General features: G+C 44.3%; 1 protein-coding gene across 1 annotated transcript in view; it reads right to left on the bottom strand.

Moving 5' to 3' along the window:
- myt1lb (myelin transcription factor 1-like, b) overlaps positions 1-23860 on the bottom strand; it is a gene marked incomplete at both ends in the record, with an annotated part of 81814 nt that overhangs the window by 22391 nt on the left and 35563 nt on the right. Inside the window, 6 exon segments of the mRNA XM_080513346.1 lie at positions 2269-2603; positions 3800-4026; positions 6104-6211; positions 9535-9625; positions 12922-13056; positions 19234-20415. Coding sequence (XP_080369472.1) covers positions 2269-2603; positions 3800-4026; positions 6104-6211; positions 9535-9625; positions 12922-13056; positions 19234-20415 — 2078 coding nt within the window.

Raw genomic sequence — 23860 nt, 5'->3', positions numbered from 1 at the left:
ATATATATATGTGTGTGTGTGTGTGTGTGTGTGTGTGTGTGAAGCTTCATTCAGGCACGGTGAGGAACAGTGTGCCACGAGGTGAGGTGTTGAGATGAAAGAGGAAAGGAGAAGAAGAAGAAGAAAAAAAAAAAACCCTCTGAAGTCTTTCGTCTTCCCATCCTGCCCCGGGAGCATCCTGCCCCCCCCCCCCCCCCCCGACCCCCCCGGAGCAGGAGGAGGAGGACAGACAATGAAACGAGCTGCAGGACCAGCGGAAGTCTTGCCTGCTGCAGGAGTCGGTCCTGCCAACTTCATTCTGTTCCACTTTCCTTTGGAAAAAAAATGTTGCTTTCAGCCATTTTTTTTTTTTTTTTACCCCCCCTCCTTTGATTCTGTCTCTGTCTGCGCTCTGTTCTCCTCTCCTCCTCCTGCACTGTGACATTTCCAAACCCTCCCACCAAAAACAAATGCTGCTCTTTCCTCCCCTCGCTTTACTTCCTCCCGCCAGTCTCCACTGTCAACATTAACAATAAGCCGGCATTAGCCTTCTACTGTGCTGCTCTTTCCTTTCTTTTTCTTTTTTTTTTCCCCCCTTCCTTCCACCGGGCCTCCATTTTCCAGCTCAGCATCTGGACACAGATAATACAGCAACACCGTCACCTTATCTCCTCAGAAATGACACACTGGACTCACGCCGTGTCAAACGCTCTTTCGTCCTGCTCCTATCTGATCCCCAGACGGGAAAATAAAAAACTGCCCCGCTGAGCCCTGAGTGTAAGACACAGTGGCTGATCTTTAATGGAATGTGTGTGTGTGAGAGAGCGAGAGAGAAAGTGTGTGTGTTCGGCTGAAATCTCCGTGTCTTTGTCAGTTTTCAGTGGCGGCATAATGAAGGGCGAGAGGAGATAATCTGTCAGTGGATTTCTCCGACGACAGCGGGAGGCCGCTGCCGCCGCCGCCGTCGTGCAACGTCTCCCGCGAGTCATGTGAGGCCACGGCGTCAAATCGGGATTGATTCCGAGTAATGGATTACATTATTTGGCGAGTAAGTAACCGATTCCTCTTTCACATGCGGTTCCTGAACCGAGGTCCTGTTTACGCGGTGACGTTCCCAAAAACGACATCTGTTGTACACGTGGAAATACAACATTGAACATGATGTAGTTTTTGCGTCGGGCCACTGGTGGGCGCTGTCGTATGTTGTAAAACGCAAGAAACGTTAACAATAGGCAAGAACACAGACATTTGTATGAACAAATAATGAATGTGGACATCAAAGGTGACTGTCAAAATAAAACTACTGGGAGTCGTGACAAGGGTTTCCTAAAAGTGTTTCTCGAAAAGTTCCACCTTGGAACCAGTTCCAAAAAGTGTTTTTTTTTCTTTTTTCGACCTTTAACATTTAAACATTAAGGCTTTTTGTTGTTGTGGTGCAGATCAAAAAGCCTACATTTCACAAAAACAATTACTACTGAAGAGTGTTGTGTTGTATCCACTACTCTTACGAAATTAGTAAAAGAAAAAAAAAAAAAAAAAAAAAAATAATTGCCTTCTTTGAGATCTTTTAGAAATTTGCTTGTTTTGGCTCGGCGGCCGGATTGGAACCTCTTGTGTCCCCGTTTTGGCCCACGGGCCTCATGTTTTTCACCCCAGCCATAGAGCATCCTCCTCCTCCCCAAACCTTCAGCTGAACTTAATAAGCAGGTTCGATTCCTCATCTCCCCTTGTCCACATGTCAAAGTGCCCTTTAGCAAGGCATTGAACTGCAAACCTTCGTGGCAGCCACCTGCATGGATGTGTGTGTGTGTGTGTGTATCTGTGTGTGTGTGTGTGTCTGTGTGAGCTTCACAGTTACACTACAATAATAGAGCACTTTGCACAATAAAATAGAATAAAATAGAATAAAACAGAATAGAATAAAATAAAAATAAAATTCCTTAAATAAAATAAAATAAAATAAAATTGAATAAAATTGAATAAATTAGAATAAAATAAAACAAAATTTCCTTAGATAAAATTAAATAAAATTTCCTTAGATAAAATAAAATAAAATGTCCTTACATAAAATAAAATAAAATGAAATGAAATGAAATGAAATAAAATAAAATGTCCTTAAATAAAATAAAATAAAATAAAATAAAATAAAATTTAAATTATTCACAGTATTCACCATCCATGCTTTAAAAAAAAAAAAAATTATCATTTGCTATCTTTCCAGCCACAATTTAAACGCATGTTTTGACCTTTCCAGAGAAAGCCAACATGCTCGCGGGGGCGGCGTCGTACCTGCGAGCACAGGTCCTGGGGTTTGCCCCCCATGCCGTGGGGCATCTCCCGGCAGCGCGTGGACAGGTTGAGGATGGCGGTCGCCGCCATGTGGGCGGCCTCCATGTCGTGGCTGTAGTCGAAGCTGCTCTTGCTGCAGGTGCTGCTGGCGCTGCTGCCCCCGCCTCCTCTTCCTCCTCCACCGCCGCCGCCGCCACCGCCTCCTCCTCCTCCTCCTCCTCCTCCCCCCGCGCCCCCGCCACCACCTCCGCAGCTCAGGCTGCTGCCACTGCTGCTGGGGGCGTACGTGCTGGTGGTGCTGCTGGCCGAGCTGGAGTTCTTGCAGTACCGTTTGGCTGCGGGGCGAGTTGAAGGAGTTCAGAAAAGTTCAGTCACTGTAAAGCTAAAACTCTCCACACCCAAACACAATGTCGTTAAACTGAATTCTGTGGAAGTTTGAAGAACTAACTTTGGAGCTATTTTCAATCTCGGTCCCATCTCTGTACTTTGTAAAAATCGTTTGATTGTTTTCCTCAATATGTCACTTCTGAAACCCACAATTGCAAAAACTGTTTATCTTTTGTTCCACAAGTGGATGTGAAGCCCTCGACGTCAACATTTTGACTTATTTCAAATCTGCTCTCAGTTATAGTTTTGATTCTGGAATTCCCCAAAGTGGATGTCATGACAGTTTATTTGTGTTTCGATAATACTTATTTATTATATATAATAATTAATTCCTATTTCAATGCATCTCTTATGCCACTTTATTTTTATATGGAGAATTAAGTAGTACCATTAAAGACAGAACAATTACATACACATTTAAAAAAGATATTTCAATATCTTGAATTTTACAAATCAGCTTTTAACTTTAGTATTTGATCTATTGAATTAGATTTGCTGCTACTGAATTTGAATGAAAACATGTATTCAAATTAGGGAAATTATATATTTTCAAAGCAGAATTTGTTATTAATTATGCTAAAAATGGAGGTTTCCTTTCAATAATATAACAAGTTATGGCGATATTATAATTATGACATTATTATAGTAGTAGTAAGTTTATTAAGTCTACAATGCCACAACAAAAAAATACAACAACAAAGAAAAAAGAAGAAAACAAACTGTACACAATATACGTAAAGGTTTTGCAACTGAACTAACAGAAACTAAGAAAAATAAAACAAATTGCATTTACTTTGCCATTCTTGAGAAACTTTACTTTTCGTCCATCCTGAGCTCCATATTTTTCAAAAGTGGTGCTTTTTAACTGCTTTGTGATTAGTGATTGAAGTGTTCCAAGTTGTTCCAAAGACTAATCTCTTACAGAAACTTATCGACTTTATTTTATTTGTTCCTTAACAAAAAAAAAACCTGGACCTCTGAGGCCGTATCGATTCTATATTTGAATATCTTCTGCTTTATTTTGAAGGAAAAGTTCATTATGAATGAGACTTTACGGCATTTAATTAGTGAGCATAAAAAAAAAAACCGTGGTATCGGTGTCGTGGACTACTCCGGTCACACCAGCGATTAGCGATGGTCGTACCGTCGAAGCCTTTGGGCGACGTGTCCCTGTGGCCGTGGACTTTGGGAGCGATGGCGCGCTTCCCGTACACGTGGTGGTTGTTGCTGCCGTCGAAGGCGCTGTAGTCGAAGCTGGTCTTGGAGTACTTCTCCAGCTCCTTGGCCAGGTTGGAGCGGGGCGTGCTGGTGGAGACATTGTTCTTGTAACCATACTGTGGATAGTCCAGTTGTTTGACAAAGCACATAGGCCTGGAAAATAAATGACGAGGGGGTGGTAGTTGGACCGAGGCACTCAACATTGCCCAGGTGAGGGGAAACTTTGTGCAATGAGGGCGGTTAGTAGAAATAAAAACGTGGCGATGGGGGAATGGGAGGGAGATGGGAGGCGACGTGGTATTGTTTTTTTTTTAATGGTTAGAAAAAGAAAAAAAAAACAACAACTGCAAATTGAATTGATGCACTTTTCTTACGACTCTTCTGACGCGCTTTTATCATCTGATATGCATTTATAGCCTCAATCCAAGAAATGAAATCCTAAGATCTCACGCCGCTGATGCTCAGTCAGATATAAATATTAAATCCACAGTCGCTCGTGACTTTTCGTCGTGGCATTCTCACGACTATCAAAGAAGCTCTCGTTCAAAAAAAAAAAAAAAAAGCTCCGCTTTCGCTTATGATAAATGAGGCCAATTTTGTTCTAATCTAATAAAGCGATTTGCCTTCAATGGGTGAGCGGAGGAATGAACATGCAGCCTTTTGGATGTATTCTCAGGGGATGAGAGAACATAAACATAAAACAAAGGGGGAGGCGGGGGGTGGGGGGGTGCTACGTCAAATCGCAATTACTGAATACTGGGGGCCAAAAAATAAACATTTCCATTGACATGAGTGTTTTATTACTTTTAAATCTCGTCACAAAAGCCACAGTTGAGTGCAGCGTTAAGCAAACTGCCAATTTGCCAGCCCAGTTTACATCGGGAATAATAAACCCACTGTGATTTTGGCCCGTTCAGTACGGAGGAAGAGTCGCAGCCCGAGATATTTCTATTAGCGCTTCCTGTTGACCGATTCTCTTGCTGCGTTCCAATCGGTTGGAAGAAAGAAGTAGGAAGAACAATCGAGTTTGATTGAAGTAAAACGCTCAGCCAAGCCCACATTGGTTGCCTTTGTTGTGTTTTGTGTGTCTGTTTTACACGACGGTGCTAAAAAAAATGACTCCTGAGGTCCCATCTAACTCGAACGTGCCGGCGCGAGCGACTTAGCGTTAAATTGCTGCTTTTAAATTCCCCCGAAAAAGTTCTGAATGAACGGTTTCTTGCGTGTTGATACACCTTCCGTAAACTAACATTTGTTGACGATGATAATAACGGCGTGTTCCACCAGTGGTTTAGGTTCCGTGTCATTTTAAGGCTAAGCAATGCTAACGGTGGCTACTAGCATTAATTAGCTTTAAGTACTTAGCTTAGCCTCACAGGACGGCAAAATTATCAACATATAATGTAAAGCAACATGATTCATTATTTATATTAGTAGCTAAAGTTATATATTTATTGTTTTAAAAAGATTGAGTGCGGTACAGCAGTTTATTTTTCACTACATTTATTTGTACTTAGCGACTTAGCGTTAAATTGCTGCTTTTAAATTCCCCCGAAAAAGTTATGAATGAACGGTTTCTTGCGTGTTGATACACCTTCCGTGAACCAACATTTGTTGACGATGATAATAACAGCGTGTTCCACCAGTGGTATAGGTTCCGTGTCATTTTAAGGCTAAGCAATGCTAACGGTGGCTACTAGCATTAATTAGCTTTAAGTACTTAGCTTAGCTGCCTCACAGGACGGCAAAATTATCAACATATAATGTAAAGCAACATGATTCATTAGTTATATTAGTAGCTAAAGTTATATATTTATTGTTTTAAAAAGATTGAGTGCGGTACAGCAGTTTATTTTTCACTACATTACAAGATATTTTTATATATTTAACATGAGGTTTAAAAAAAAAAACATGTTCCAAATTCAATGACATACTCGTGTAAATGATCGTTTTTTTCCAATATTGCCCAAAATAATCGATTTTATGATTTGTTTTCCCCCCATAATCCAGCAGCTCCCGGTGGAACTTTGCAAGAAACGCTTCAACCCTGTCGCTGGAACATTTCTTGGAAAGTTCAAAAAATGGAAAGTTGCCAAATAATTCTTCCATCAAAAAAAAAACAAAAACAAAAAAACTTCACGAGATCCACGTCGCACAGCGGAGCGCGTGATCAACTCAACGAGATCATTAAAAAAGTGCAGAGTGAAGGAGCCTGAAGCGTGAACGCTACCTTAGGACTCTATCGGAGGCCTGGTTGGACTTTGGCCCGTCGCAGCTCTGGTGCTTCTCCTGCGCTTTGGCCAGCTTCTCGGCGGCGGCGATGGGACATCCCGACAGACTGAAACGACAAAGTCAGACGCCGGTTGTGCTGCGGGGAAGCCACTGTCCGATTGCGATCGCACATCCAATACGAGAACATCGAGAAGCAGACCAAACATTCTACTCCAGGACCGTCGCTTTAGCATTAATTATAATACGCGTCTTTAGGCAACAGAACATTTTTCGCTATATTCTACTTTGGGGAAAGTAAAAAAATATAAAAACAAAACAAACACTTGAATGACACTGTGGGGAAACACACAATAAAGACACTGGGAGTGACTTAGGTAATTTAGAGTCCAAGCTGTTCTTTTATATTCTCTAAGCGTGAAATCAAAAAATATAGAACAAAAGAAACAAAAGAACAAATGGAATGGAATCAAAACTGAATAAAAACAAAAAGTAAAAAAAAAAATGTTTGCATTTTGGTGACATAGTGTGACTTCCCTTATTAGGTGCAGTAAATAATAATAATAATAATAATAATAATAATAATAATAATAATAATAACAGCAACAGTGATCATAAAAATTTTATAATAATAATAATAATAATAATAATAATAATAATAATAATAATAATAATAATAATAATAATAACAGCAACTGTGATCATAAAAAATTATTATTAATAATAATAATAATAATAATAATGTTTGCAGGTTTGCATGTGTGGTGGTTTTTGTGTATTTAACAGGATAAACTGGCGATTCTATTCCTTCGACCCTCAGCAGAGTCCAAGCTGTAAACTCTATTTTGTTGATTCTCCTGAGCCATCGCATGGTTTTTTTTATTTCCTGTGTTTTGTTCTGTCCTTCGATAATGTAATGAACTGCATCTACCAGAGCACCATTTGTCATAGAGTTACACCTATGAAACACAAAAGTGAGTATTTATGTGCATTTCGCAGTGTGCTTCTTTCAAACACACACACACACACACACTTAAATGATGTCGTCGACAGAACTTAACTCTGTAAAACTTCCTCCCTGACAACTAACTGACCAAATATGACAAAAGTTCATGTTGTCATCCTTAACCCCCATTATTCTCCATCCGGTCTGTCAACTGGCGGCGTGTCGAGCAGGACTGGAGAAATGATGTGTGACAGTGGCCCGGAGCCAGTATGGAGTCGTGTTCACGAGCACCTGCCATCAGATGAGTGTGTGTGTGTGTGTGTGTGTGTGTGTGTGTGTGTGTGTGTGTGTGTGTGTGTGTGTGTGTGTGTGTGTGTGTGTGTGTGTGTGTGTGTGTGTGCGTGCGTGCGTGCGTGCGTGCGTGCGTGCGTGCGTGTGTGTGTGTGTGCAGAGGAGGGGGGGGGGGTGAAGTGTGAAGTGTGAAGTGTACGGAGGTGCTTCATATCAGCTCTTTTAGGGGTTAAAAAAAAAAGTGGAAGTTTACGGCGCGAACGCGCCCGCGTGCCCATTTCTCGCCGCCTGAGCGCCGCACGGAGGCATTCCGGTCGTCCTCCCCAGGTCTGCACCTCTCCTGTCACCCCGGCTGAGTGGCAGGAAGGTGCTAATGGCTGCTGCTATGCCCGACTCCCCGAGCATCTGCTGCGGGTGACACTCCTCCCTCACTGTCACCTCGCCCCATCTGACAGCGGCGGCGGCGAGAGCGAGAGCGCCCCCGCTATTCCTGCAACCTCCCTTCCCAACCCTGCACCTGATGGATGCCATTTTCCGCCACCAGCTGATAAATGATGTATGCAGCGGCGCTTGCAAGGATTCTAATCGGCGTGCGTGAAACTGAAAGCTGGAAAAGGTGATGCAGGAGTTCCCGTGGTGTAATTGTTGACTATTACTTGAATTATTCGCCGCGAAATCATCCCCGACGTCACGATCCCTCGTCGCGTGTGACCTCCTACTTTCGCAACGGCGTGCGGTAACGTCGCCCCCGTTTGAAGCACGTTGCTTTACGGGCTGGAAACTGAAAACTTTGGAATTATTAAACGGATCGCGTCATGACGAGCTAATTAATTTTTAAACTTGATAACCTCTCATAAACGGATCCATCCATAACGTTTTTACATTGATATCCACTTACAAAAAAAAAAATTAAATAGCATCGTTTTAAACACCTAATTTAGCAAATTAAAAATAAATACAAATAAATACGATATACATACTGTCACCACAAAATAAATCTCTTGTATGTATGTGTTATTTGTCTCTCTCTAGTTTGACTATTGCTATCAGGTTATTTTTTGTTTTTTCTGTTTTTAGTGTCATAAAGCACCTTGTGATCTATATTTCATAAAGGTGCAATATAAATAAATTACTTACTTGTGAATAAATAATAAAAATGTAAAAAAACACAAAAAAAAATCAAACAACATAAATAATCACACAGTTTGCACACAATAATAAACAAGGTACATTTACACAAGCGATTATCATAATTATCATTTGTAGTGATATTAACTGGGATCAATGTGAGCTTTTCCATTTCAAGATTTAATAGTAATAATAATTTTTAATCTAATTAAATTGAAATTATTGTGGCGCCCCCTGGAGGCTGCTGCGACCTCAGTATTTGCCTATGTTGTCTAATTTTGTCCAATAGGTTTGCTATTCAAATTCACATAGAGAAGAGTCATCAGGCCAATACTTAATCATTCAAAAAACCTCAAAATATATATGGAATCCTTTGAAATCTGGGTAAGAAATTGTTTGAAGTTGTGAGAAATTATATTTTGCTTTAACATGAATATCAGAAACAATCGCATCACCATGGCAACATGCACATTTCCATGAAATCAGAAAAAAAAAGAATCTTATCTGATCGAATGCACAAAAAGACGATACCAAAGTTGCTTTAATTTACAACTTTGAGTGATTTTCTAATTAATGAAACTGATAATGTTGCATTGCTATTGGTGAGCATTTCTAATTCTAACTTTTTTTTCTTAAAACACGAGACGACGTGATTCAGTAATAATCGTTGTCGTGACGATTATATTCGAACTGCATCGTCATAAATCGATAAAAATGCATGAAATAGCACAGCATTGAGCTTGAAATGGTCGTTAACTCGCAATATCAAACCGAAAGTGAATCCAACCTGCTTCTATATGGCAAAAGTAATGTGAGATACTACAATTTAAGCACATCTATTGGACTTTTGGTCAGTGGTATCTATAGGTAATAGTAGGGAAACAGACACATGGTTATAATAACGTAAACAAAACGTGTTTACAGTGATGCAAAAAAAATACAAACAACCAAAACAGCAAAGGATGAGAAAAAGAACCCCTCCCACAGTAAGAACATAAAGCAAGAACAAAAAAAGTGAGCAGGGTCGGACACGGACAGTGCGAGTTCAATCCCGGCTGTGCTCTTACCTTCGGTGGGAGTTTCGGTTGCTATTGACATGGCCGCGTCCCGTGCAGCCGGGCGTAGGACACTTAAGAACATTCTCATACATTGCCACAACTTGGGGACGGACGGACGGACGGACAGACAGAGAGGAGTAGAAAGAAGTGAAAGACAGGGAAGGTTAGGAGCCCCCTTTTTTTTTCGCAATCACGCCGGAGCTCTATTAGTGTGCGAGGAGCTTGGCATTATAAACATCATTAAGAAATGAGTCTGCGTGAACCCAAATGACCTCTTCTTCATTTTAATGAACACTAGTTGGAAAAGGGCAGGCGAGGTTCCCCCCCCGCCATATTGCTTCCACTTATCCGGCTCTTTTAAATTAGTATTCATGGAATAGGGGGTGGGGGGGGGGGGGGGGGGGGGGGTACGGTCATGAATAAAAAGATGTCATTTGAGTTTAACAGGACAAAGCCAGCGAGAAATGTGGACGGAGGGAGGACATTTTTTTTTTTTGGGTAGGAGAAGGGGGGGGGGGGGGGGGGCATGCAGAGAGCAAGAACAACCAACAGCTGGAAATCATGCCAAACACGAGGCTGGGAAAAAAAAAAAAAAAAAAATCAATGGAACAAGCCGGCGGAGGGAGCGCGGCGGCGCCTTGATAGACTGGTGCTTTGTTATCGCCGGGCGCGTTGTTAGGGTGGACCGGCGCAAGTCTTCGATACCGTTTACCATTAAAACAGTCCATAACTGTCTCAGATCCCCCCCCCCCGGCAACCAGCCAATTAGATTAATGATCTATGGATGTCCGAGAGCAGCCGCCGGAGCGCCGTTGGGCCCGGTGGCGGCCGGGGGAAGGGTCGTCTCCGCGTGCGCGGCGCCGAACCCCGTCGGCATCAGCTCCATCATTATCGCCCCCTTAAACTTTAACCCCTCATCATCCTCCTTCCCCCGACATGCTAATTGGAGTTGGGTGCAGGTAATTGGACCAAGCCTGACACCTCCATTGCGCCACGAGCCCCGATACATTATGCATATTCCCGGGGTCCACGTGCCCGTCGCCGAAAGACGGGACCGAATGGCAAGAAACGAAGGCGCGGGGGGGGGTACAGGTGTTAACTTCAACGGAATGAGTGAGGGAAGGTTGAAAGACGGAAAAAAAAACCTCTTTTAAGATAAAAAAAGTTCCACAGAAAAGAGCAAAACAGGAAAAAGGGATAAGTGATGTAATTTAATCGTAATTTTTTTTTTTTTCTCAAGGAACAGTTGGGCAGCACCGTGTGATTTCCCAATTAAATGAAGCCACGGCATTAATAATGCATTGTCCATTCAGTAGGAAAAAAAAATGTGTTAATGGGGAGGGAGAGACTCGCTCGTCTCCCGAACGTGTCCCGCGGCCAGACGCCCCATATTTACCGTTTAAAAGTGGGAAACCCCAGCTGGATTTTCCGACACATTCTGTGGGATTGTGTTCCAACCTGCACCCGGATGCTGGAGGAGGGGCGGAGGGGCGTAGGGGCGGAGGGGCGTAGGGGCGGAGGGGCTCCCGCACAGCGATCGGCTGAGGTTTAACTTGACAATTCACGATGATTTGGGAACATGGAGGACGAGCCGTGAGGGACCTTTGGTCCCAAAGGTCATAAAAGCAAACGTTAAAATTAAAAAAAAGTTTGGACCCACGTTAGCGGCAGATCACAGACTTTCTCGCTTTGCATTTCGTTCGATGGCAAATCCCATTATTTGAAAAAGAAGAAAGCAGAGTTTGCTCTATTATATATATATATATATATATGTATTTAAAAAAAAAAAAAACTGTAATCAAAAGTTGACACCTGACTAAATCTAGCCCTCATTAATTGATGTTTATTCGTCTATATTTCCAATATGTGACGTCACAATTCTGTAAGTTAGACACTACCGGCTTTACCGGCGGCACTAATTCCATCACACTACGAGGCTGGCGTCAAATTACAAGTGTTAGATGAATTTTATGATTAGATTAAGAAAATACACCCCGTAAAGACGTAACTTCCGTCTTTTCTTTAAGCGCACCAACGTGCTATAATATACCTCAAACAGTGCTCCTCCAATGGTACAAGTACTGCAGAGTAGCATGTATCCGAGTACTAATGCACATATTGCCAATGCAACTGTTAAAAACAACAATGAACTCACCGTAAAATCAATATCCAAGAATAGTGGAGTAATAGTAAGAATAATTACGTAAGAATAATTTCTCAAATAGCGGCGGATTTGGAAATTCAAAAGTAATCAAATACGAATGGGAAGACAGGATGTCGGCTTTGCGATTGGCCCGCGTGATTTAGATTAGCGGGGGGGGGGGGGGGGGGGGGCTCTTAAAGAACAAACTGTCAAAGGGGGGGGGGGGAGATCCATTACTGACAAAAAGTGAAATCTCAAGCTGCAAGTCAGAGAAGCCGGCCTGAAGCCGCTATCTGTGCAGCATTAGAGGTACGGTATCACTCCCCCCCCCGAGGAGACATCCAATTCTCCCCCCCCCCAAAAAATCTCCAGTGACAATCAATTCGGGAGCATCCCAAATCCCTGCCGCCAAGGTCAGCGGCCCAGAGTCCCTTCCCACCGGCGGGCCTCGGGTCGGAGGCCTCGGCGCTGGTCTTTACAAGCCCAGCTTTAATGGGAACTCATTTCTGTGCCATTGTTAAAAACCCTCTTTTAGCTTTGATTGCAGCACCGGGGTCAAGGCAGATCATAACGTCGCGGTTAATGAAACATGGAGAAGGGGGGGGGGGGGGGGGGGGGGGCTTTTATCGAGAAGTTTGCACAAGGAGAATGAGACTAAATAGCCGGGATGAATTCTCTGCAGGGGAAAAAAAAAAAAAAAAAAAGAACTTGCTTTTCATTCAAGGCTAATGTTTATTGCCACTTCACTTGATCTGTGGCTCAGAGGTATGACACTGGTTTTTATTCAACGGGGACTTAATTGAGCAGGGAATACAAAAAAATGAATGAATGGGTGTGGGGGAGGAGGGGAGGGGAGGGGAGGGGGGAGGGGGGAGGTCATGAGCGTCATGAGCATGCTTTGTGCTGTCAAGGTCTGTAAGCATTCCCCGCGTTTGCTGAGCAAAACAAATAAGTGAATGCTAAAAATAAATAAATAAAGACAGGCAGACCAACCCATGCCGTGAAGAAGCATGCAGGAAAACGGCGAGCTCATCACATCCTCCCGATCGCCCGCGGTTGATGCGGCTTAATCGCCGAGAACGTTGAAGACGCGGCGGCGGGATGGAGCTCGCGGGCCGAGGCAGGCCACATGCACAGGAAGCATGCCGAGTTCCTGGACAACATCAAACGACACCAAGGACACGGGGGGGGGGTGGGGGGGGGGGGTCGGGGTCACTCGTCTAAATCCATGGCCCGGCGAGTGATGCGCTTACTTTCTGGTGGCACCCTGTCCTTGTGCGGACAGCCGGAGAGGCTCCGGTGGTGCGGGTACAGGCCCGTCACGTGGCCCGTGCCGTCGCAGCCCGGCGTCGGACACCGGCTCTCCTTCTTGTCGGCGCGGGAGGCGTCTGCGGAGGGGGGGGGGGGAAACCACGCCACGGAGAGGTCAGAACACGGGCGGAACGTAGAAACACGCAGCTGCTTTTTTTTTTTTTTTTTTGCCCACTGTTTTACTCTCCCTGCAATTTACTTTCCCGATAATTTACTGTACATTGAGAGGAGTTTACTGAAGTCAAAGAAAACGCCCTCTAGTGGCCGTAGTGATCATCACACAAACAATGGACAGAAGGAAGTCATTTCTTTATTCTTAAGCTATTTTGTGTTGTGAAACAGGTGAGGTGAAGTCACGCAAGGAAACATGGCGGCAGTTAAAAATGTCTTTTTAATAAAATGTCTTCTTTTTAATAAAAAAAAAAAATTAACCTATGGATGTGAAATGAGAGTCAAGTGGGTGTGGTACAATTTTATCTTAAAGTTACATAAAGCTCCAGTATCAAGTGGCAATGAGTTGACAATAGCGTGACAGTAGGGTGTGAAGAGCATCTCGACCTCTAATTGCAAATATAACGTTAACGTCAAATCACGTTAACATTTCAGTGGCTTTAAAACAAAGTATATCTCCCTTTGAAAGAAAATGTATTGTCAACAACGAACTGAAAAACTTCTATCAACACATAGAAACGCTAGGGGGAGAAAAAAAAAGAAGCTTTAATCAGGTTACAGACTGCAACTTCTGATTTAAAAAAAAAAGTTCTGGTTCGGTGGTTTTAATATCCTTTTATTACCTTAAACCTGCGCATGAATGCAACATGGATGTAACCTTCAGCTGAACGAATTCAAACGGATTTTCCGCAGGACGAAATGAGCGTAAGAAGTAAATCATCATTTGTTCTTTAAAAACAACCAGTTAAACTGTCGGGTTTTAAGCTACTGAATTAACGTTGAGAGCAAAGTGAAGATCTGTAATTTCCTGTTATTGACTCTGACTGCATGAATTTGAGTTTTTTGTTTTTTTTAAACCTAATTTCTGGTCTTGACATCTTTGCAAAAATGACCTCAGGCGTTGCAAAGAAGGCGGAAGTGGTGCTGCATGTCCAGGGTCCACTGGGAGGCGCCAGAGAGCTCGGGAAAACACCAGGAAATGTAAAACCCAGACTCATTTGTTAAAATACACCATTTTTAGAAGCAGAATTATAAAAAAAAACAAGTGCAATTGAAGTAGTGCAAAACTTGTTCAAATTCTGCGCAAATGTAATTAATTAGAGATGAAAACTAAAATCCTTGACCTCTGAAACAAAAGTCGTCTGGAGAGAAGTGACTTCTTATCGTCATTATTCATCCGAGGCAGAAGAACGCGGACAAAGAACCCGATAATCGACTTGGCGTCGGCGTGTTTTGTCATGAAAAGTGAAAAAAGGTTTGTGGGAAAACTCTTGTGTTGGTGACCTTCAACAAAAAGTGAATTCTTCTTTCAGTTCAGACATAAATACTGTATATCTTTTTTTTTTTTTTTTTATGTTAAAGCCACTTTTTGACGGCTTGTTGAGCCTGAAGATGGCAATGAAGGTCCAAGAAGCGCACACACAAATGTGGATGCACACTAATACACACACACACACACACGCACACACACACACACACACACACCGGACGAGATTGTCTTTCCCCTCCCAAAAACTGTGTCTCCCATTTCTTCCACCCTCGGATCAGATATGGTTACCCACCAAAAAGCGGCAGTGCCAGGGCGTGCCAACTGGCATCGTATGTGGAAATGCAACCATCCAGCACAAGGTCAAGGATTCTATTGACTGTAAATACAAAGGCCTCCTTGACGCCACTATTTTCAAAGAAAGAAAGTAAAAAAAAAAAAAAAAAAAAGAGGTTCGAAGCTATTTTCATAGCAGAATTTCGGGAGGTGAGAGATGTATCATATTATGGAATCGATGTGGAGAAACGTGGATGACGGACGCCTTTATCGGGAGAAGATGGAGGGGGGGGGGGGGGTAGGGCGAAGCGCAGACCACTGATTAAAGTTTAAACAACTCGCTCCTGCCGAGGCGCAAACACACGATGAGCCGAAATAAGCCAATAAGTTGTGGAGAGAGCACAAAGAAAAGTCGAGTCAAGGTCAAAGAGACTCTCAAAGCACTAAATTATAGACCACGCTCACAAAAAAAAAAAAAAAAAACACCTCACGGGCGGATTGAACAACCCCGCTGGACGTGGTCGGTATGTACACATGACACGTGGTCCTGAACACGAGGGCGCCCGGGGCTTTGCCTGCTCTGAAATTTCTAAAATCACAACGTGATGGAAACTCTAAGACGTCAGAAAGCACCCACTGATTTTTCTTTTGTTCGCCGGTCCGCCAGCCGTTTGGCTTCGCCGGGGTGTTTTGATGAGTCAGAGATTGGAGAGGAGGGCAATTTTTCTTTAAGGCAATTTGTTTAGACTCCGAGGAACGCCGGTTGGCAGCTAGGGCTCTCCAGGGTGTGGTATCCACGGCCCTAATAGGAGGTTTTGGCCAGCATTTGGAGGAGGACGAGGTGGATGGATGGAATCTACTCAAATTCTCCGTCCAGCTTTTAAGAAAAAAGTTATCCTGCATTCATTAAAAAAAACACCAAAAAACTCTTTCGATCTGATAAAAACCTACATTTTGCGGACTTTTTTCGGTTGCGTGTGTGTTGTCGAGGTGAACTTTAATGTGCGGGCTTCAGCAAGTACCTAGTGATAATGAATAATGAATAATAATTAAGCTGCTGACGACAAACAGAGGTTTCAAACACATTTCAGTTCGGTGGCCCACAAACGGCCAAATTCCACCTCGAGTGAGCCGGACCGGTTAAATAGTGCCATAATAACCTTTAGCTTTGAATATTTAAAGTTTCTCTTTGTTGCGGTCGGTCCACTGCAGTGTCTTTTAAAGAGCTTTATTAATAAAGTTGGTTTTTGGCATACGTGATGAAAACGTCTATATTTCCGTGTTTGCCACTCTTCAGAAAGGGAATGTTTCCACATATATGCTGCACATATGCACAGACATGCTGCACATATGCACATACATGCTGCACATATGAACATGCATGCTGCACATATATGTACATATATGTGCATATATGTATATATATATGTACATAAAATATAGAAAAATGGCCAATTTTATACGTGTCACATATATTCAAAACCTATATTAAAACATATATGTTTATATCGATTCTTTCCATGTGGGATTGGACAAGGTGGACGTAATGTGCGTGCCCACATGGAAAGAACCTATATAAACATATATGTATAAATATAGGTTTTGATATAGGTTTTGAATATATGTGACATATATAAAATTGGCCGTTTTTCTATATTTTATGTACATATATGTTCAAATGTTCATATACGAGTGAATTTGTCCAAACATTCACATCTGAAAGAGTCGAACTTCAAATGATGGAAATAAATTAAATCAATCTAATAAAGTCAAATAAAATTAATTAAACCAGCTGGAAAGCAAAACTAAATTTTAAACTAAAGTAGGTGAAAAGTAGATGAAAATATATGTACATATATGTACATATATGTACATAAAATATAGGAAAACGGCCAATTTTATATATGTCACATATATTCAAAACCTATATCAAAACTTTTATATTAAAACATATATGTTTATATAGGTTCTTTCCATGTGTTCCGCTCTAACAATGTCGTTTCTGCAGGGACCACATCGTGTATGATAATGTCTGTTATCCAGAGAAAGTATAACATCAAAGAGATATGGCATATGCAAAAAAAAAAAAAAAAAGTGTGGCGTAAGCAACTTAGACTACGTTGCAGGCAAATGTGACCTAATTCTGATTTGATGCTCAGAAGTGACTCACATTCGAATCCGTTTCGATTCATCTTTGGAGAAATTGCGAATTCTTGCGTCGGCGAATCGCAATCTGCATTTACTTCCGTAAACAAACGTACTCGGCGTCACGCAACGTTCCCAACTGCGGTTTGACGGAGGTGGCGGCGAACATCACACAAAGACATCGAGACCCGCAGTGTGGCGGCAGCCTCACACACTTCCTGCTAGCAGAACGGCTAAAAATACAACTCAAGTCAGGTTTCCTGAACGAGATTTCCGAAAATGTGTTCAGGCGGATGTCCTTCTCGTCCTTCTCGTCCTCACTGAGGTCTCGACTGATGGCCAGTGAGCATTCATCTCTCATTACTGCTCCAGGTGGTTGTATAATCCTCATAAACAGTTTATGTGTTGGAAGTCAATTCATTCATGTTATATTCACATGTCCCTTTTAACATTTTCCCTCACAGTGTTTTTTTTACACCACGTCTTAATAAGACGCGCAAATGTGTTTGGAACACAAAGGTCTTTGTGTAATATCACCACTTAAAACTGCATTTGTGCGGCGGCACGCATGAGAGGACTATTTTGCCATCAAACCCCTAAATTCTCATTCTCACTCTGAAGTCAAACAATTTCGCCATTTCCATGTGGGGGACATGCTGGGAAATTTGATCAAATAGAGTTTAAAAAAAAAAATAAAAAAATGAACAAGTCATAAAACCAGATCATGCATCTCATTTAACCGGGGGATGAAAAAAAACAACAACCCCACAAGTCATTATCAATAGTGGCCATCATCCATCTATGTCACGTTAGCATGCTGCAATATTGCCATGTCATGTCTGGCTCTTCTGTCTGGCACCAGTGCAATAAAAGGCAGGGACATTTCATGCTGATAAGGAACTTTGTCTGCATGTGCAGACCCTTGTTTTGTTTTTGTTGTTGTTGTTGTTGTCCCTCCCCCCTTCTTCTTTCTTCTAATATATAAATGACATCTATGGGGGCACATTATTACTTTCGCTGTTTGAAGAGTGCATTAGGAAATGTTTCTTTACTTCCATACGCACGCGCGGACTCGCCGGAGCTCCTGCTGCAGCGGGGGCTGGAGGCAGCCGAGTGGAAGGCGCATTAGAAAGCAGGGGATATTGATTGTGGCTGGGGACGGTCTGCGCTTTGCATAGCAAATGGCCCCCATTACCATACCGTCTCTGGATAATTAATGTGCAGTCAGTGTTCCTGTCGTTCGTTATCGGTCATTCTGATACTGTTCAATTTTCATCTCAACCTCATGCTTCTCTTTGAGAGTGGGGTGGGGTGTGTGTGGGGGGGGGGCTCCTCTCCTAACATGCCCCTCCCTCGCCGAGCTCTGCTTTTATAAAACGCACACAAGAACCCTGGTCAACGAGTGTCTGCCGCTATCTTGCCCGGGGAAGGAGATGCTATCGTGATGCAGCTGTCTTGCGTCCTCTCATTATTCCAACATTAGCCAGACGCGAGGGGCCACGGAAGCCTCTCCAAATTAGCATTTGTGTGGCATTTACTTCACAATATCAACCTGCTGTGAATTGTGTGGCATTTAAGGCGTGATACCATCCTGCTGCGAATTAGGGTGCTCTTATTTGTTGCTCTCTCATCTGATATCTTCCTTATGGGAGGAAATTATTTAACCGAGTTATAAGGCGGCGCGGCCTTGCCGCAAAGGGTACGACGGGAACCGAGCTAAAGAGGCAAACAAAGGAGCGCGCGAGGAGACACCTGTGAATGTCAACGGCAATTCTCGCGACAATGTTTGCCGCGCTGATTGAGAACAGGAGTCGAGGTTGTGAATAATTAGCTCCAAGTGTGCGTCTGTCCTTCCTCAATCTGAATGGTTAAGAAAAAAAAAAAAAAAAAAAAGCTTCCTTTCTCCCCACAGAATGAATCCTTTCTACAGGCAGAAGGCCTCTATTTTGTAGTTTCGTCTCCCAAGTGCTTGCACAGGTTTAAAAATAGGCAGCTTTACCCCAAGCTGCATCACAGGGATGAGATTTGCGGTCCTAACAGGCCGTGCAGATTGCCATTACTTATGCCTGACAAGCCTACCCTCTGATGTTTCCATGCTGGCCTATTTTAACAACATAAGCTGCTGCTGCCGCTCCCGCTGCTACCGAGATGCGAATTTCCAAATTGGCTGAAAAGCTTGTCCTGGGGTTATAGCGAGGTTCCCAGAATGCATGTGGGCTGCCTCGTCTTCCAGCGCAGGATAGATAAAGTACGGAGAGCAAACATTGGCGGACAAACATTTTCACCTGAGCATGTTAAGTGAGGCAAACGTGTCTACGCCCGTGCAGATTGTGGTCTCCGACGGAATTTGGGCACGCGTCCTCGCGTGCCGGCCGTTTGGTAAGGAGCCACTCACCTTTGTGGTAGAAAGGCTTCTTCATACCGTCGTGAAGCCGGGCCTTGCGCTCCACGCCGTAGCCGTGCCGCGGGCCGTGGTCTTCGTGCCCGTACCTCACCCCTTCCCTCCGGGCCGCCTCGGCCGCCATCTTGTCCCGCATCACCTTGGCCCGTTCCGACTCTAGTGCAATGGCCTTCTCCAGCAGGGACAGGTTCCCCTTCGTCATGTCGAACACCTCCTCCGACCGGTCCGACGTCACCGAGGCCGTGTCCTCGTCGAAGTCCCGGTGACTGGGGTGGTACCGGCCGTCCTGCGCGCAACTGGAGAAGGCCTTGGAGCGCGGGCTCAGCTGCTCCTCCAGCTTCATGAGATTGTCCATGTCGGAGTAGTTCCTGTCAAGTGTCCGCCTGTCGTCGTGGCCGCCGTGGTAGCCCCCGTATCCGTGGTGCTGGGGCTGCTGATTGGAATCCCCGCAGGAGAAATGATTTTGCTGGGACGTGCCGTTGCGCTCCACCGACTTGGTCTCGCTGAGTTTCCGAGCCAGGTCGAAGCACTGGTTCCGTAGGCACTCCAGACTGCTTAGACACACTTCCTCGTCACTGTTTTCCAGCTGTCCATTACCGCTGGCCTTAATCTGTCCATTGCCACCGATGTGCGCACCCCCTCCGTTGTGGCAACAGTCAGTTTCGTCCCCCTTCAGGACGGCGCCGCCCTCGAAGTCCTGTCCGTCCAGGTTGTCGGACAGCACCGCCCCGTGACCCTGCGCCAGCAGCTTGAGGGAGTCCACCGTCTCCCGAACCACGTCGCTGTCAACATCCAAACTCAGATCCCCCCTCTGCGTTTCATCCCCTTCCTCTTCTTCCTCCTCCTCCTCCTCCTCTTCCTCCTCCTCCTCCTCGTCATCCTCCTCGTCCTCCTCCTCGTCCTCCTCCTCCTCGTCCTCCTCCTCGTCCTCCTCCTCGTCCTCGGCGCTGTTGGACGAGTTGCTGTTCATCTCGGACTCCGTCATGGCGCGGTTGGCGGCGTCCTCCGCGATCTTGCCCAGGTTGAGGAGAGACTTGGCCACGAGCTCGTCGTAGTTCTCGTACTCGTCGTTGTTGTTGTCGTCCTTCTCCATCGCCGAGTCGGACTTGGCATGGCCGCCGCCGCCACCTCCGCCGTCGCCCTCACCCCCCTCGCCGCTGCTCATCTGATCGTCCTCTGTAGAGAAGAAAGAACAAACGTCTTGTAATTTCATTTCCGTCATTCTATTTTACTAGTAAATCAGATTTCTGGGGTTGGTCCATCTAAATTGGATAAGGAACTCTTTGCTTCCCCTAATAATTTACTTTGAGAGTCTTAACAGCAGCTTGTGTTCTGAATTGTGAATCAGCACAGGAAGTTAAATATAGCAGTTTGGGAAAGTTCCAGAGAAACATGCTCTGCTAAATGAGGATTTATGAAACCGGGGACTATATCTCTGGCAAGTCTCATTTTCACTCTAATTCCATAGATTTCTGGAGAAAGAAAGTATTCCCTGGACTCACAATTAATATCATAACCAAATAATTGTGTAACTAGTCAATGAAAGAACATTTTATTCACTGTTCAGCAATGCAAAATCAAAACACTGCAGGATAATCTTTAAATTAGTGTCTTTCTTTTTGCAGGAAAGTCTAAACTCCGAGCGATGATATGCTGCTCAATCTGTAATACGGTGCACCACGTCGGTCGCTATTCATCGTTTGCTTGTAAAGTTCTTCTTCTTCTTTTTTTCCCCATTCAATCATCAGTATCTTTAGACTTCTTTTCAGTGCCTAATTGATTCTGACAGACTGCAAAAGGTTACTGAACCTCTTCTGTCAGTAATTTCAAGCACTCACTCCTGGAGCACTTCCAATCTCTCCTTTCACATTTCCGCCCTGAGCCGCCAAGAGCACATTGCTCACATCGGCGTCACATTTACCACTTGCATTCCTGCAGAGAAAATGAGCCCAAAGGCCCACTGACACACACACACACACACACACACACGCACACACGTATGAACGAACACAAAAACACACATGGGCACACACACACACATTTGTAAAACATCACTCGTGGAGCCGACAGACATCATGTATTCTCTCGCCAGTTAGCATAACTGAACCTTAACCCACAGTCGCCTGAATCCAACCGTAACATGCCTGGAACACTGAAAACGGTGTAATTAGCATGCCAAGGCCACGACTTGGCGCTGTAGTTTGTTTATGGATTGAAACCACACGACGGAGTGGGAGAACAGGTGACCCAACTATAAAGCTCCCAGGAGAAAATGAACTTAGGAGTCGCGACACTACGGCGGCCGCCATTGTTGTTATCGTACAATTTACTTGCGCAGAAGAACTGTTTACCCCGGCGGCGGTGCACATGCGCATTAGCAGCGCTTCCACCATGCACTTGGGACAGAGCCCCAGCGTTTCCAGAAAGTGTAGATTTCGTCAGTCGACACGGGTGTTTTCAAAAAGTTCCACCTTGGGAGCCAATTTCAAAAAGCAAATTTTTTTGTGTTGTAGAATATCTAAGATCTGTTTGATTTCGGGCCTACGTATTCACTGATGCATTATCACTTTTCTCCCTCCTTTTTCCTCCATGTCGGCCCAGAAGCCACACATGGAGGACAAGAACGTTAAATAATGTTAAATTTAATTTAACAGTACAATTTAAAATATTTTCTATTTAATCTATTCTATTCTATATCAACACATAAAATCAAACAGATCTTAGATATTCTACAACACTGAGCACGTCGCGCAAACAGACACTCAAAGGGCAACAGAAGTTAAATCATCAAATACGTGTAAACCCGTTCAGGTGTGTTGAATGGAAACCAACTTTTTGGGTTTAATTTTCAGGTTTTTGGACCTTACAAACACAATAAACACGCAGAATTACAAATGAGACGTCTTCATTTTGCAACAAAAACACGAAAACCAACTTTATGAAAAAGTTCAGCAAATCCTTCGTAGAGCAACACATCCCAGCGGGGATTATAGACGAGCAAAACGTGCAAAGTATTGTACGACTCCTCACACATTTTTGTATAAATATACAACCAAAAAAAAAAAAAAAAAAAAAAAAATCAGAATGCCCAAACACTCATGCAGACTTCCTTGTGCCATGCGCTCCAGTCTAATGAGGGCAACACAACATCGGTGCTTGGTGGGTGAGGGCTTCGGAGCGGGAAGAGGGAACAGTCACGAATGACCGGGCACATATTTTGACGCGGGACCGGCTTTTCTCACAGCAAACCCCCCCCCCCCTGCGCCGGGGCTTTAATTTTTTTTGATGGTAGGAAAACATGGCGCTTGGAAAGCAATTTGAAGAGCAATCAAGGTACACAAAAGGGGGATATGGAAAGGAACCAGATTAGCTTGGAGGAACAGAGGGGCTGTCCTAGCCCGAGCTGTACCGCCGCTGGATTAGCTGCGCGGGAAAGACGCGCACGCCGCCGAGGATTGGTTTCGACGCTCCGCAACATCGCCTTATGTTGGAATTTTTGCAGATTGGAATCTGCAGAAGGGGACCGTGCAGCGCTGCATTGTTGGGGGCGAATGGGCGCCACGATAATGGCGCGTATGGAAAGATCGCACAGCTTTGCTCTGAAGGGAATTGCCGCACGTCCTTCTATTCCCACAATCATTGCAGTGATTATAGAGCTCCGTCATAAGGAGGACGGGGGGGGGGAGGGGGGGGGGGGGTGTGAGGATTTGCAGAATTCATACTGGCAACAACAACTCACAGAGCACTTATCAGAAATACACAGTAATCAGCCACGTCGAGGACGAGGCTGCTGACAGGCCGAGGAGACGGGGGGGGGGGGGGGGGGGGGGGGGGGGGGGGGGGGGGGGCGGCGGTCCAAAGGATAAGACCTCGGCTCTGGGCTCTAATGAACACCAGTCCGTAACGATGTTTTCGCATGTCTGCAAGAAAACGGGAGCCTTGCTGCCCGAGATGCCACATCAACACTTTGGGTGGGTAGAGCGGCACGCCGAACAGGGTTAACACACTCCTCTCTCTGAGCTTCACTCTTAATTGGACTTGAAGGCACTGTCAGGTCCAATCGTGATGCGGGGGTGCAAAAGCAGGAATCTGCTGGAGAGAAACCTGCCAGATCTGGTGTTGGGCACGTCAGCGGCGGGGGATTGGAGGGGGGGGGGGGGAGGAGCCAACATATGGGGCAGGAGGGGTTTCTTGGATCCCAGTCTCCCACAGTGGGTGATATTTTTACATCACGTCTCCGGGAGAGGCATAATTAAACAAGTGATTTGATTAGCTCTGCTTTAATATTTCTGTCGTTATGAACCTGTCAAGGAACCAGTGAATCAGGATCTTTTGATATCGAGAGGAGGAGAGACAAAGACGTGTTCGGCTGCGTACGGAAACAATCGGGGCTGCGGCGTCAGTAATTCGCCACGATCTGGTCCCTTTTAGGTTCTGACAAACGTCTTTTTGGGGGGAGTGAGACAACATCAATGGGATATAATTGGAGAGAAGAAACCATGCTGATTTCGGCCCTCAGTTTAGCCACTTCATTTGTCATTGTGGAGAAAAAAAAAAAAAAAAAGAAGTTTAATTATCTTTTAAAAACATCTCTCTCAAATCAAAGTCACAATTTGTTGTG

Source organism: Blennius ocellaris (assembly GCF_963422515.1).
Source record: "Blennius ocellaris genome assembly, chromosome: 17".
NCBI lineage: Eukaryota > Metazoa > Chordata > Actinopteri > Blenniiformes > Blenniidae > Blennius > Blennius ocellaris.
This window is presented reverse-complemented; position numbering and strand designations above follow the sequence as displayed.